The sequence below is a fragment of the Lipotes vexillifer genome, unplaced genomic scaffold (genome assembly GCF_000442215.2).
Source record: "Lipotes vexillifer unplaced genomic scaffold, Lipotes_vexillifer_v1.1 scaffold163, whole genome shotgun sequence".
Classification (NCBI taxonomy): domain Eukaryota; kingdom Metazoa; phylum Chordata; class Mammalia; order Artiodactyla; family Lipotidae; genus Lipotes; species Lipotes vexillifer.
In genome coordinates this window covers 2,089,712-2,104,973 of record NW_006788722.1, presented here as the reverse complement: position 1 = coordinate 2,104,973, position 15,262 = coordinate 2,089,712, and the positions used below count along the sequence as shown (strand labels likewise).

Sequence of the window (15,262 nt, the reverse complement as noted above, 5' to 3'; positions counted from 1 at the left end):
CAGCCTCAGCGCCCCGGAGGGGGATGGGGTGCACGTAGACGCTCCGCAGCCCAGACCAACCCAGGAGCCCAGGAGCAGCTGTCGCTGCCGCCGCCACGCGCGCAGAGAGCTCGGAGCCTCTTGGCTGCCCAGGGACCGGGGACCCGGGCCGCGGGCCGAGGGAGCCGGGCATTGGGAGAGGAGCTCTTGAACCTGGCCGAGCGCCCGCCGGGAGGGCGTTCTCCCCGCCCCCGGAGCCTCTCCAGCCCGGCCCGCCCCGAGCGCGGGGAGATCACCTCCGCCTGTCATCTCCTCCCCGCGTCGCCCAGGTCCACCCGGGGCCCCCTCCCCCGGGCCGCCCCCAAGCACGAAGTTGGCGGGAGCCTTTTAAAACCTGGCTACGGCGCGACCCGCGGACACACGTTGCAGGCGCCAGAGCAGCCGCCGCTTAGATCCGCGCCAACTCCTCTGCCCGGACCTACGGCGCGACCATGTCCCATCACTGGGGATACGGCAAGCACAACGGTGAGTGCGGGCGGCGGGCTGCGCGGCGCGCCGCCCGGGGCCCCGGTACCCGCAGCGCCCGCACCTACTGTTTACCGCTGCCGTCCGGAGCACCCGAGGCTCAGGTGCGCCTCCGGCGCCCGCCCCGCCCGCCGCTCCCAGGCACGGGATGACCGCAGCATAGAGCCCGAGACCACCGTCGAGGAATCCCTGCGTCCCGCTGCGGCGCGCAGGGCCCGGGGAAAGGGGTGCCGCAGCCGCAGCCGCGGGACACACGGACAGCCACTCCAGGGTCACAAGCCGGAGACCATCCTATCCCGACCCAGGAATAAACTAGGAAGGGTTGTAAGGAAACATTTTAGTTGTTGATCGCAGGGAAATTAGGGAACCCCCTTCCACCCCCCCCACCCCCCCAGCAACTTCATCCTCAGCACCACCTGTGGCTAAGACTCTCAGCACGAACTGTTGCGGGGCATTTTCTTGGGCTGGTCTGAATCCTTTGCGCTGATTTCTGAGTAGGCTAATTACTTCGTCTCTCGACTTCTTATGTTAGGAGGTCACCAGGAACCCGGTTTTATCAGGGCCGCAGATCTGGGTTCTCCCGGGCCAGAAAATGCAAGGGAAAGATGTGTCTGGCGCATCTTTGAACATCTTTAGGGGCTTGGGGATCCCCAGGTCATGAGGATCCTGACCATTAAGGGAGGGGTACCCGGGCCTGAGCAGTTGACGCTGTCCTTACATCTAGTCCGAGGACTAGAAGAAGGAATTCCGATCTGCTGGAGTGTCCTAAGTGAGCTTGTATATCCCAAATCCTAATCACAAACCCAGTGTCAGTTGCTTAATTTCAGTAAAAGGAGCATAAAAAATGGCTAATATTTATATGGCACTCACTACTTCTTCTAAAAGCTTTACATGTATTGATCCTAATTCTCACACCAACCTCTATAAGCTAGATGTTATTATTACCCCCTAATACAAATGAGAAAACTAAGGCACAGACTGAATGTTTTCCCAAAGGTTATTCAGCTGTTCGGTGGTGCCGCCAAAACTGGAGCTGAGCAGTTTGGCTCCAGAGTCATTGCCCTTTTCTAGGGATCTGCATGTGCCCTTCCCCACATTGGGGGGTTCACACGTCTGTTCTCAAACCCAGGACCCGAGCAATGGCATAAGGACTTCCCCATCGCCAAGGGAGAGCGCCAGTCCCCTGTTGACATCCACACCCAGGCAGCCGTTCATGACCCTACCCTGAAGCCTCTGTCTCTTCGCTATGAGCAAGCGACTTCCCGGAGAATTATCAACAACGGTCACTCTTTCAATGTGGAGTTTGATGACTCCCAGGACAAAGCAGGTCAGTGTTTAAAAAATAACTTGTGCAGTTCAGCCAGTAGCTGTTTTCCCAGCTGAATATGAGCAGCAGCAGGACCCCTGTAATACTACACTCTGATAATCTTCATTAGGTTGCAGTCTCTGAGGAGTAGGCTAATTACTTTGAAGTGGCAGGGCTGTCTCTCCCTGCAAAATTCCTGGTTTCTATGTAGGGCATTGAATAACTGTGATATGCCTGGGAAAAGTCACAAAAGGCAAGGTGCCCTGGCAACAGAGATCAGCAAAGATGAGATTTGCAAAAATTGAACTTTTAAGACTAAAATATTTGTTTCCCAGAATTGATGCCTATCCAAGAAAAAGCACATCCTAGGGTGATCTGCAAGGTAGCAGTGAGAAGAGTGATGAAAACCTAATACTGTAAAATCCTGAAATTCTTGGAAACATTGTATTTACAAATATTTTCTCAGCATTGGGCTAGTGTGATAAAGGTGGTTGTGTATCTTGGTATCCACCCAGAAATTCATTTCACAAAGGAAAATATTTTAGAGTTGGTTGGACATACCTGGTCCATTACTGACAAAACCAATTACCATAATTTATTTGTAGTGAGGCTGTTTACAGAACACCCTTTGAATTGTTCCTTTTTTCTTGCTTAGAAATAGGAGAACAATCCCCTTGATTTAGTTGCCAGTGTCCTATTTTCCTGAGTGCTTTCCTCTGAAGGGCACTGAGTGAATGGAGCTACAAACACATTATGTGTGGTGGTGTGGGAGTCTGGGGTTGGGGGGCAGGGAGCATTGGGGCAAAATGAGGGAAGATAGAGACAACATTCAATAACTCTGTCAGAATGTTGGAGTAATGACCTATAATACTCACATGGTATATAAATGTAATTATAGTCATTATAATAGAGTTGACTATTCTCTTTCAGTAGCTATCCCAAGTATTCAGTACAGTTTTGAAAAAATTCTTCCTTTCTTCCCTCTTGGGAGTGATAGTAACTTAACCTAAGTTTTTGTTTTCTTAACTGTAAAATTGGAGTAGCAGTATCTATTACAGAGGAAGGATTGAATAGGACAGACATATAAAACCTACTGCCTGGCACATAACAATTCCTCAATAAATGACCATTGCTCTTGTCAGGTCTACACACCATTTGATTGCCTTTATTAGGCAATTGCTGTAGCTATTGCACCTCTGATAAGTTTTTTTGTTTTTTTTTTGTTTGTTTTTTTTTGATAAGTTTTTTGAATTAAGTTTTTAATTAGCTTTAAAATTACTTCCCATCACTTGATGGCATTTTAAAATCTTACTTTTATATTGTCCCAAACATGCCATTTATTATATTAAACTATGTATTGATTTTATATATGACATTATTACATAGTAATATGTCTTACCATGAATATGTCAAGTTCTGATGGATTTCTACATAAGCAGGAACTGATGAGAGCTAGCCACCTTTGTCTAACTACTGGTGAATAACACATACATTACTAAAGCAACTGGCCATGTTTAGATTGTGAAACAGATGAAAATCAAGTGGTTCAGATAGAGGCTCAAACCCATGTCTTTAGAGACAGAGGTATTATTCACCTAGTTTTATGCAAAAAAACAAAATTCTTACGAATACCACTTATAAGTAACACAAGCTAGGCATCTTGAGGGCAGGATGGAGTCCTGGTCCCTCTCCTGCATCCTCAGAGGCCATGATGGCGATACCTGAAGTAGAAAGACATAGAAATAATAGATGCTGACAGTCACTTTGTTAAGTGCAACAAGGAAGTATTCCAAGGAAATATGGAAAGCAGGTTTGGAGTTGGCCTGAGCAAGTCAGAAAAGACTTTTCAGGGAGAATAAAATTTGTGGTTGAAGGATGAGGCTTGAAGGATTTCAGTTTCTTGGAGGAGACTCCAGGCAAAAGGAAGTAGGAAACATGGGGGACTTGAGAGAGCCAGGCAAGAGGTACAGTAAAAACAAGAGGAGTGAATGTTAGAAAGACTTGTTCTCCTTTAAATACGAAAGATTCCTTTGTACTTTTGCCCATACCTCTTCAACATTTGCAGTTGTTTTGATTAAACAGGAAGCATTTTTTTTTTCTAGAATACAGAATATATTAAATGTTGATGTTAAGAGAAAACACATCTACAGGATAGAAAAAAGAAAACAAAGTGAAACAAAACCAATCATACCATGCAGAGAAACACCCTTTAGACTTTTTTAAGATTCTAGACTCTCAAGTTAGAACAAATGGTAGAGATACTCTAGTCAAACCCACTTAAAATAAACATGAAGAAACAGAATGCTCAAGAGTTTAAGTTACTTGCTAATCATCTCCTTCCTAGTTTGTTGGAATGAGACTAAATGGCAACCACTTAAAAACAGAAATTGAATAAGAATCTTTGAAGGACCATCATAGTTAATATTTAGTGTGTTTGTACTTGTACCATGTTTTTAAAAACTGATATACTTTTCTGTTCACTTAAGTCAAAAAATAATTTTGGTCACTCAGTTTTTTAAAATGGACAGTTTATCATATCTTTTTGTTAGGAATTATTTTCATGGTGTTAACATTTTTAGATATCCTTTATTTTCTTTAGTTAAATGCTTTAGTTCATTTACTTCCCCCCTCCACCCCCAGTGAGATTTCAGTCTTCTAGAACTTCTCACAGACTCAGATTTTCAGATGTATTCTAAATGTTATCTTATACCCGAACTTAAATACTTGGGTATAAGGAACTGAACTGGTAGAATTTATTGCTATGTTTAAGCTTGAGAGAAATCTTTTTAAATGTGGAGTTAATAGGCTTTAACTAGAAGCTTGGGTTAAAGCTCTCATCAATCTTCTAAATTCCTTTAAAAATAAACCACCTTAAATTAATGAAAAATTGTTAATCCTGTTAGGTTTTATTTTTTTAATTATTAAAAAATAAATCTTCCTGCTTGAGATCTTTTATTAGATGCTTCATCTGGGATAAAAGAATAGTAGTCAAATTGTTAACTCCTGCTAACTTATTAACTTTTATTAATGAGTTTAAAACTCTCCTGCTTTATAGCAAAGTTAGAGGCAAATATCATTGAAAAACCAATGTTCGAATTATTGGGCCAACCCATATACAACTCTCACATCACTTCTGCTTTTAGAAATTGGAATATTTTTACCTGTTTTTATTATTTTAAGAAAGAGAAGGAAGGAAGCTGAGTTCACCTGTGCTCATTTCAAGCAAATCATTGTTTGTATGATATAATGGATCGTCATACAAGAGTCTGGCTTGATTTTCAGGGACTTGCTTTTGAAGCTTTAACATTTTCCTTTTACAAACAATTATAAGTTAAAAGGAAACAGAACAACAAAAAAATGGAAGGGCTTGTCCTGCCTACTGCTAATGGTGTGAGCAGAACCCTAAGCTTCTGTAAAACTGACAAAAGCATTCTAGACACTGTATTTAATAATGTTCATGTCAAAGAGTTACTTTTTTTTTACTCTCGTACAATTGCCATAAACCTGAAACTGAAAATTTCTGTTCTCTTGAATCTTAATTGTGGTTACACTAGTGAAAGTGACAGCTAAACATTTCACTACATAAAAAGAAATGGAATGTGTGTGTCTATTTCTCAGATTTGTCTACACTGACATTTGTTTTTTTAACCTTAGTAGGTAGCCCTAGGATTATTGACCACTGCCGAAAAACCAAAACCGATTTAATAAATTTCAAATTATTCACCTGCTAGAAATGTGTTTTTAGTAGACTTATTAATTTACTTCATTAATAGGAAATCCCCTAAATTTTAGTTTTAAACTAAGGATTATTGGGAGTAGTTTATTTATATTTTGGATTTAGGAGAGATTATTGACATTCACTAAGGTCTTTAGTTTGTTATTTGTGCATCTTATATTAAGTAATAATGAAGTGATTACGAAGGAAAAAAATTTTTAACATTAAATTTTTAATTTGTACAAGTATCTAATTTATTTCAATATTACTGGAATGAATCTCTTACTTTTCACAAGTAATGTATAATTTACATAAGTAATATGTATAGGAAGACAGATTATAATATTACATTTAGTGCTTATTTTGTGTTTTATATATAGTATGTATAATTGATGGAAGACCATAAAAGTTAAACTCTTCTGGGGCTCTCAGTTTTGAGATTTGGATTTAAATTAAGTTTGGAGGAGTCTTGAACAAGACATTGAGTCTTTGAGTAGAAAACCCCATTTATGTATCTCTGTCACTTGTGGAAAACATTTCTGTGGTACAAGAGGTGATTGACTCTTCAGAGCCCCACTAACAGATTTTATAGAGGAAAAAATAAACAATTTTTTAAAAAGAATATCAGCAATTTCTGATATTCTTTAAAATTATTTTTGCATTAGAAAAACGGGTTGTATTTTAAACTGGGGTAGTTTAGAAAATGGCTTGGAGCAATCAAATTAAGTAAAAAAAATAAGTAGATCCAGAATATTGTGTAAGCTCCATCTTTAACCTTGTCTTTCCTATTTCTCAAATAAAAAGATGTATGCTACCTTTATTAGAGTTTATGGCAACTTATTATTATAACAATGTTTTGAGGGATTTCTTTGACTAAACTCCATGCTACGAATTTGCTGAGGAATGACCAATTAGTTGAAGAAGACCAGAAATGCTGCTTTTTGTAGCAATTAAACTTCAAGAATTTAATACCTTTCCTAATTACAGTGGGCTTCTACTCTACATAGCAACATAGTTTTTTTTTAACAGGAGTTCAAACAGGTATCTGGGAATAATAGATTAGCCCTGAAAGTGTTTAATCTTTGAACTTAGAGTGTTTCTTTCTTTTTTTTTTTTAGTATTAGAAAACCTTATTTAATAAAAGCTCATATACTCTTGCCTAATTCTAAATCTTTTCTGAAATAAGATCAGTTATCTCAGATGCTTACTATGGTTTTATTTAATTAATTTTGCCATTTGGTAGAATTAATGATGTTACAAATGGTTTTTATGATCAGCCAGTTAGTTAGTAGTTTAAAAAAGTTATTATAAAGGAATTAATTTTGGTATCAATTTACCTTATAAACATGTATTTTGTTTTAAGGGTATATATAATTATGAAAAATGGGAATTCCTTCATTTTGGAAAAAGTCTATTTTGGGGATATAAGGATAAATCTTTCCTTATCAGATTTAGAAAAACATTTTTACAATAAAAGTTAAGTTTCGAGAGATGTGATATTATCAGAATACATCCAAATTCATGTTTCTTAATAGATCTGTAATGTAATACCATTTCTAATTTGTTTTCTTTCTTTTTTTTAATTCTTTTCTTCTCCTGGCCTATTGTAAGGCAGATCTGGCAGCCAGAGGTTGTATCAGGAGCCATAGAAAGGCCTGACTGCTTAAGTATCTTCCAGCCAGCTTTATCTTTTCTTTGAATAGATGAATGGGTATTGCTACCATCTAAGCATATTTAGGTGAAGTTGAGCGAACAAACTTTTTGTACCGACTTTGTCCCTTGGTTTTACAAAGCCAAAATTAGTTTGGGCTCATTACTCTGTGGAATTATAAACCAAAGCTAATAAAATAGACTTACAGCAAAAGTTGTTCTAATCCCAGTTCTAGAGAAATAAAATTGAAGTAGTAGAACTAAACTAATTTTAAAAGCTTTTATCAGTTAAGTCCCATTAATACATATAAATTAGGTAAAAGGCTTTTTGGAGGGAATGGGGGAAACAGTGATTTCTTACTATTTTAATCCTCTCTTAAGACACAGCTCATTAATTATCTACAGATAGACTATAGTCTAAGAATGTGATTTCTAATATGGATTTAAGTATAATAAAATTACACTAATATCAGAACAGTAGAATCATGGGATGGTTATTAAAGTTAGAATTTCAAGAAAGCATTAGGCACTGCGTCTCACAGATGATCAGTCAATTTTTAGTGAAATAGTAAATAATTGGAGGTATCCATTCTACAGATGAGCAAATTAAGATCAGAAAGTCAAATAGAACATTTTAAGGGTATAAAGCTAATTAGTAGCAGCGACAATCTGCTGTGTAAGGAAAATTGTAAGCCTGTGTAAGGAAAAAGCCTGTGTAAGGAAAATTGATTTTATGTTGTTAAGCTCAAGGGAATGCTTATTGTTTCACAAATTCTGGTAAGAACTGGTATCAGAGGTTAGCAAGGCCGGCTGAAGGTCAGTCACTGGACCGTGGCAGAGGAGAGATTCCTCAGCTTGCAGGTGTGCAGCAGACCAGCACTGGCGAGTAGCTGTGGGCACTTCCTCACTGATTCACAGAGGAATTCATAGTTCCCCTGAAAATTTCCTCTCTCTGAACCTGAACCTGAACCTATGAGGAGGCCCAAAAAAAACCTAGAAGAGAAGTGCCACTGTGCTCAGAAAACAGATGGGAAAAGCATCCATCCTTCAGTCAACACAAGTGAGGAAAAAATAAAACAGTTGAAATGATCCTCTTCAGCTCTGTAGACTAAACCTGAGTCTAGATTGAATTTTCAGAGTGAAAATGTTGGTTCAGGCATAAATTTAGTACTATAAAATGGGATTAAAATTGTAATATTCAGTAGTGTGTGTTTCATGCGCATATGTATGAGTGTGTGTGTATGTAAATGTGTGTGTGTGTGTATATATATATATATATATTTTTTTTTTAATTTTAGTGCTAGAAGGAGGACCCCTCACTGGCACCTACAGGTTGATTCAGTTTCACTTTCACTGGGGTTCATCTGATGAGCAAGGTTCTGAGCATACTGTGGATAAAAAGAAATATGCTGCAGAGGTAAGATACACTTTTTTTCTTTCAAAAGCTTAATTTTGTAAACTCAAACCACCTCTTTTACAAAGGACCTTCACATTTGCTTTTTATAACTTTTATTTGTGATATTATGATTAATGCTGCAAAACTTTCTCTAAGACATCCATTTGCACGAAATTAATGAATTTAAATTGGAGGATCCTGTTTTAATGGAAGTCTAGAAATAAACTTTCTGTCTTTCCTCAAAAGTATGCAACTCTTTGTCTTAGAGTTGTTGAAGGAATCACTTGATATTATGCCAATTAGAATTTTATACAAAGTTTAGATTTAAAATTATCCACATTTTCACTTTCTTTAGTAACCTCTAGCTGTGAAGAAAAGATTGCTAGATAGCTGTGTAGGCTTTTATCATGTAAATCATTTGTTGTTTGTGGTTTTGTCTCCTACTTTAGCTCCACTTGGTTCATTGGAACACCAAGTACGGGGAATTTGGAAAAGCAGCGCAACAGCCTGACGGACTGGCTGTTTTGGGTATTTTTCTGAAGGTTAGTTGATGGCCCAATTCTTTTTATTCCCTGTTTTCAAAAAAGATTAACTGGACAGAATATTCATAACAAATAGGACATTCTACAAAGAGCCTAGGAAATGCCTTTGGCTCTGAAGTATTTTCAGGCTTATTTTCCCATGCATCTGCTAGTAGCAGTAGACATGGAGGACAAAATTGCAGAGGTATTTCATAGGTACCATTTGGATGTAAATGTGAAGGATATATACATGTGAAATGTGAAATGAGAAAAAGGCATATTTTGGATGAATACTAGTATTTTTTTTTCATTCAACCTTAAGCTAGATAATACTATTTTATGATAGTGCTAAATTAAGACCAAGTTTTGGAGAAGTGAAGGACAGTGACTCCATATTGGAGAATTCAGGCAACAAGAGTAGGACATACAGGCTGAGCTGCCCTCTGGATAGTTGTAAACCCAGTGGAGAAAGATCTGGGCTGCAGATTCATGGTTCTGGAAATCCTGTGTCAAGGTGGAAGCTACAAGTGTATATGAAATCATCCAAGGAAAGCATGAAGAGGGAGGATAAAACTGCTCAGCAAGCAACCCTAAGAAACTTCAAACTGTAAGGAAAGATGCTGATTAAATGACTAAAAACGAATACAGGAGTCAAGGGGAGATTTGGGAGGCTGGAGAGCAGGAGAAAAGCCAAAAGAGGGGAGAATTTTTAAAAGGAGGAAGACGATAGTGCAAAATCCTGCATGAAGTTTAAAGTAAGCACGTGAACAGTGCTCTTTACTTTGGCAGTTGGAGATCACTGGTGACATTTGAGAAGGTAATTTCAGGGGAACTACAGGGAAGAAGCAGAAGGAGGTTGTCAGTGAAAGAAGGGAAATCAAACTAAGACTGATGGGTGACGTATAGCAAATGGTGGGTTTTGGTTCGCTATATGGAGAAATTTTACCATAGAGCTGCCTTAATTAAAAGCTGGTGTAGTGCCAACTGGAATACACTATCTTGTCCCTTGTCTCTTTCTATAGATTGGTGATGCTAAACCAGGCCTCCAGAAAGTCGTTGATGTGCTGGATTCCATTAAAGCAAAGGTATAGTTGAATTTTTTGCCCCCTGAATAAGGTACCTATTTTCCATACCCCACTCATTTTTGAAAATTCTTTTGCTCAAATTGAGTAGTCTCGGTTTGACGTGTAGTGCTTAGATGAGCAGTTAATAAAGGTAAAATGTTGCTTATGCGTTTATTTAACTTACCTTTAACCCAAAGTTGATCCTAATGCTTGTATAATTTTAAAACTTGTATTTATTTAATCTTGCTTCCCATCATTTGAACATCCATGTGCAAGAGTCAGAGAAAATCATGATTGCAAGGAGGTTGAAAGATCATCTGGTCAAATTATTCACTCATTCATACAGCAGATATTTGCTGAGTACTTACTACATGCTGGTCACTTTGTTAATCTAGGAAATACAGTGGTGAACATGACAAGTCAAGTCATGCTTTGTGGAGATTTATATTCTATGACCTCTTTGAATTCATGTTTAAATCCGCTCCACAGCACAGTTGTGCTGAGGTCATGGAGCATCTGCTTATAAATACTACCATCAACAGTAGCAACCTAGCTTTATAAAACTCATCCTCAAATCGAAGCAGCATCTATCTTCTGAAATGCTCACCTGTTACCCTGAGCTTGACTCCCTTGATTCATATAGAATAAACCTGATCCTACAACACTAATTCAAAAAGATATATGCACTCCCTCATTCACTGGAGCATTATTTACAATTGCCAAGACAGAAACAGCCTAAGCATCCAGTAACAAATGTATAAAGAAAATGTGGTATATAGATAGATAGATATAATGGATTCAGCCATAAAAAAGAATGAAATCATGCCATTTGTGACAACATGGATGGACCTTGAGGGCATTAGGCTAAGTGAGATAAGTCAAAGAAAGAAAGACAAATACCATATGAACTCATAGTGGGATCTAAATAAATAAGCAAAACAAAACAAGCAAACAAACAAAAAACCAACTCAAACATACAGAGAATAGATTGGTGGTTGCCAGAGGTGGGGGTGAGGCCAAAATGAGTGAAAGGGGTCAAAAGGTACAAATTTTCGGTTATAAAATAAGTCGTGGGGATGACTTATAAATAAGTCAAAATAAGTACTATATTGTCTATAGTTAATAATACTGTATTGCCTACTTGAAAGTTGCTAGGAGTATATTTAAAAGTTCTTATCACAAGAAAAGAAAATTCTGTAACTATATATGTTGACAGGTGTTGACTTATTGTGGGTGATCATTTCACAACATATTCAAATATTGAATCTTTACATTATATTCCTGAAACTAATATAACATGTCAATTATACCTCAAAAAAAAAAAAAAAACAGAAACAAAGCAAAACCTGATCTTCCTTCCACGTGACCCTATTCTCTATCAGCCTTTTACCTACCCCCAGGCTAATTATCTTTAGTCCCCTTTAACTAGTCTTACATGACAGTTGTCTGTTTGCAGCAAACTTGTCACTCTTCCAGTAACTCTTTCCTGTTGCTTCTGTTGCTCTAAAAGCATGGTGTCCACAACTGAATACAGTTCTTCAGTTCTAACTAAGCCATCAAATAGGACAGCAAGACAATTACCTCCTCATCAGGGATACTATATATTTTCTGTTACAGCAACCTAAAATTGCATCATTTCAGTGGCAGCAATTTCACTTTAAATACTGTCTATGATCAGTTAATGACTTAAAGAAAAATATAAGGGATTATTTTAGAGCAGGGGTCCCCGACTCCCGGGCCACAGACAAGTACAAGTCCGTGGCCTGTTAGGAACTGGGCCGCACAGCAGGAGGTGAGTGGTGGGCAAGTAAGCAAAGTTTCATCTGTATTTACAGCCGCTCCCCATCGCTCACATTACCGCCTGAGCTCCACCTCCTGTCAGATCCGCGGCAGCATTAGATTCTCATAGGAGCACGAACCCTACTGTGAACTGCACATGCGAGGGATCTAGGTTGCACACTCTTTATGAGAATCTAATGCCTGATGATCTGAGGTGGAGCTGAGGCAGTGATACTAGCACTGGGGAGCGGCTGCAAATACAGATTATCATCAGCGGAGGGGTTTGACTGCACAGAGACCATAATAAATCAATTGCTTGCAGACTCATATCAAAACCCTATCAGTGGGTGTCAAGTGAAAACAAGCTCAGGGCTCCCACTGATTCTGCATTATGGTGAGTTGTATAATTATTTCATTATATATTACAATGTAATAAAGAAATAAAGTGCACAGTAAATGTAATGTGCTTGAATCGTCCCCAAACCGTTCCACCCCCTCCCCTGGTCCGTGGAAAAACTGTCTTCCACGAAACCAGCCAAAATGGTTGGGTACCTCTGTTTTAGAGGACAAGGTGAGAAAATGGATAGGTGAAATTAATAGTCAGGTTCTCTTGCTCATATCTGCCAATCTAAATTTCCATGTCAAATGTCTTCTGTTAATTTGTTTTATTCTGTTTTCTGGTGAACATGGAACTTCTCTTTAAAAAAAAATTGAAAGTTTTCTGGATACCAGAGGGGAATATTTCTGTTTCCTATTCTCTTGCCTCCCCGCTACTCTGATCATGTGACATTTTTAACACGTGTATTTCCTTGTTCCAGGGTAAGAGTGCCGACTTCACTAACTTTGATCCTCGTGGCCTCCTTCCTGAAAGCTTGGACTACTGGACCTACCCCGGTTCACTGACCACTCCTCCTCTCCTGGAAAGCGTGACCTGGCTTGTGCTCAAAGAACCTATCTCTGTTAGCAGTGAGCAGGTCTGTTTGCTAAAGTCAGGTGGAGCATTTAGTCCAGGCAGAAGGACTTGGCCTTTGGAGTCAGACAGACCTGGGCTTTAATCCTCCTCCTGCTGCTTCTAGCTGTGCAACTAGTGCCAACAACAGTGCTTAGCAGATATAATCAGCACTCAATAAGTATTTGTTGTTGTTAACTATAACCTTAGGCAGTTTTTTCTTTTTTACTCTAAAGTTGGATAAAATTGAAGATTATATGAGAAAGGTGTCTGTCACCTAATAAATGCTTTTTTGTAAGCTATGAAGAAACTGAGGCTGGGAACAAAGAGATTTTATATTCAAGGGTGCATAGGTATGGGTGATAATTCCCAGCCTACTGCTCACTCACCTAAGAGCTTACTGCAGTTTATTTATGTCAGAATACATTTCTGGATCCTGACAAAGGCAAGAGTCATCCCTTAGAGAAAATATGTCTATTAAAAGTCATTCCAGGTTGCTTTAGCAGCTTAGACCAGATACACATTTCCTATACAGTGTAGTTTGTGCTGTTCGAGTGATCAGTGCACTGCAGTGACAATGGTTGTGCATGTTACAGTAGTTGGCTTACATGAAGTTGACTTCCTGGGGGTGATCGAGGGAATATTAGTAGACCAAAGAGATCAGGTTCAAGGCTATTGATTCATGGGCAGCTACATTACTTCCCAAACCACCCTTCTTCATTTAGATCAAGTCATGCTTAAGGAAAGGGAAGTGCCACTTTGCAAAAACAACCTCAGAGAAGAATGAAACTGGTTGAGGGCTGCCTATGTCACATCACTGTGCCAGGAACTGACACAAATTTAAAAGGGAATCAAAATTAACCAATGCTAAGGATTTGAAATCCCAGCTTGGGCAGATTCATTCCTGTGTTTCTATAAATTTAAGTAGAGATGTCAGCCAATCATTTGGCCCCGGAATTTGCAGATCCTGAATCACTTCATCTAATTGTACAGATGCTGTCATTTATCTTCCCTGGGGTAGAAAACCAAACCTTAATTGGGATCTAGAATTGTTATTATTACTTTACATCTCAGAATTATTTTATAGGCTTTTGATGTTTGATTATAAAATTAAAAGAGGAAAAAACACAAGCTCACCGAAAATTTCCTTTCAAATGACAGCAAGATTTTGTGTGTATTTTATAGAAATTGATTTGTTGTATAAAAGCATATATATGTGATCTATATGTGATCATATATCTATTGGGAATCAAATTAAATTTTGAACATTGCAACATGGAACTGTTATTATTGGGGAATGTATTTCAAGATTTAACACAAACACATAATTGAATACTCCTGTGAAACTTTTATTTTTAATTTTTTCATCTTTGATTTTGTCTTTTAGTTATCGAAATTCTGTACCCTTAACTTCAACGCAGAGGGCGAACCTGAACACCTGATGGTGAACAACTGGCGTCCGACTCAGCCACTGAAAAACAGACAAATCAAAGCTTCCTTCAAATAAGATGGTCCCAGAGCCAGTGTCCAGTGAAGAGTCTTTGGGTTTCCCTTTAGCTAAGTGCAAGTCTACCTTGGTGAATTGGACCCTGGCTGCTTTGTATCTATCTGGTTTTCTAGACCCTTCTAGACCTGATGTGCTTACTATTAAAATGTGAAAACCTAGACCAATTGTCAGGCTTGACAGAATTGCTGTGACTGGTGCTTTGCTTATGGTAGTAGCCTTTTTGTAACAGAGAATAATATAAGGAGTAGGACAAAAGTACCTTGATTTTGTTCATAGCACGTGGGCTAATGAGCATTCACGATTGTTCACTAAAATGCTATTTTTAAAACATAAGAAAGTAGGATGATTGAATGCAAAGCCATATAATGAGATAAATTGAGCTGTGTAATATAAATCAGGTAAAATAGTCATGATCCTATGTAATGTAAATCAGATAAAATAAATGTTTGTGGTTCCAATATGGTAAATTAAAGAAAATTTTTAAATTCTTATATATTTGTAGCAATGTCACGTTAAATATGAATTATGTTGTAATTTAGTGACTTTTGAAATATAGGGATGTAAATGAAGTATTATCTGTAAAGATTGTTATAGCTGTGATATAGAGTATATTTCCATTTCAAATAATATATCATAACTTAATAAATATTGTATTTTAGATATATTCTCTAATAAAATCTGGAATTCTATTTTGGGTTTTTTATGTTATGCTGTGCAGTGGGTAATAGTGGAGGAGCAAATGTGTACTTTTATAATTCATATTAATTCACTGTTAATAATAAGCCATCATAATTGACTTTCTCATAATTGATGGAGTCTCCATAAAAGGAAAACCCCTGAAGGTCATTTATTATTTGCCAAGCACTGTTTT

At 38.3% G+C, this 15,262-nt stretch overlaps 1 protein-coding gene across 2 annotated transcripts; it reads left to right on the top strand.

Annotated features, from left to right (window-relative positions):
* The first annotated feature begins 397 nt into the window (after positions 1-397).
* Positions 398-14,391, top strand: CA2 (carbonic anhydrase 2). Of its 2 annotated transcripts, none has more exons than XM_007461727.1 (7): positions 398-504; positions 1,634-1,831; positions 8,474-8,592; positions 9,021-9,113; positions 10,115-10,177; positions 12,754-12,913; positions 14,272-14,391. In XM_007461727.1, the coding sequence occupies exons 1-7, from the start codon at positions 471-473 to the stop codon at positions 14,292-14,294; spliced, it is 690 nt and encodes a 229-aa protein (XP_007461789.1). In that variant the 5' UTR covers positions 398-470; the 3' UTR covers positions 14,295-14,391. The 2 variants fall into 2 exon arrangements, with proteins under 2 accessions (XP_007461789.1, XP_007461788.1); XM_007461726.1 differs by having other exon boundaries at positions 471-504; positions 12,754-12,909.
* The last annotated feature ends 871 nt before the right edge of the window (positions 14,392-15,262 follow it).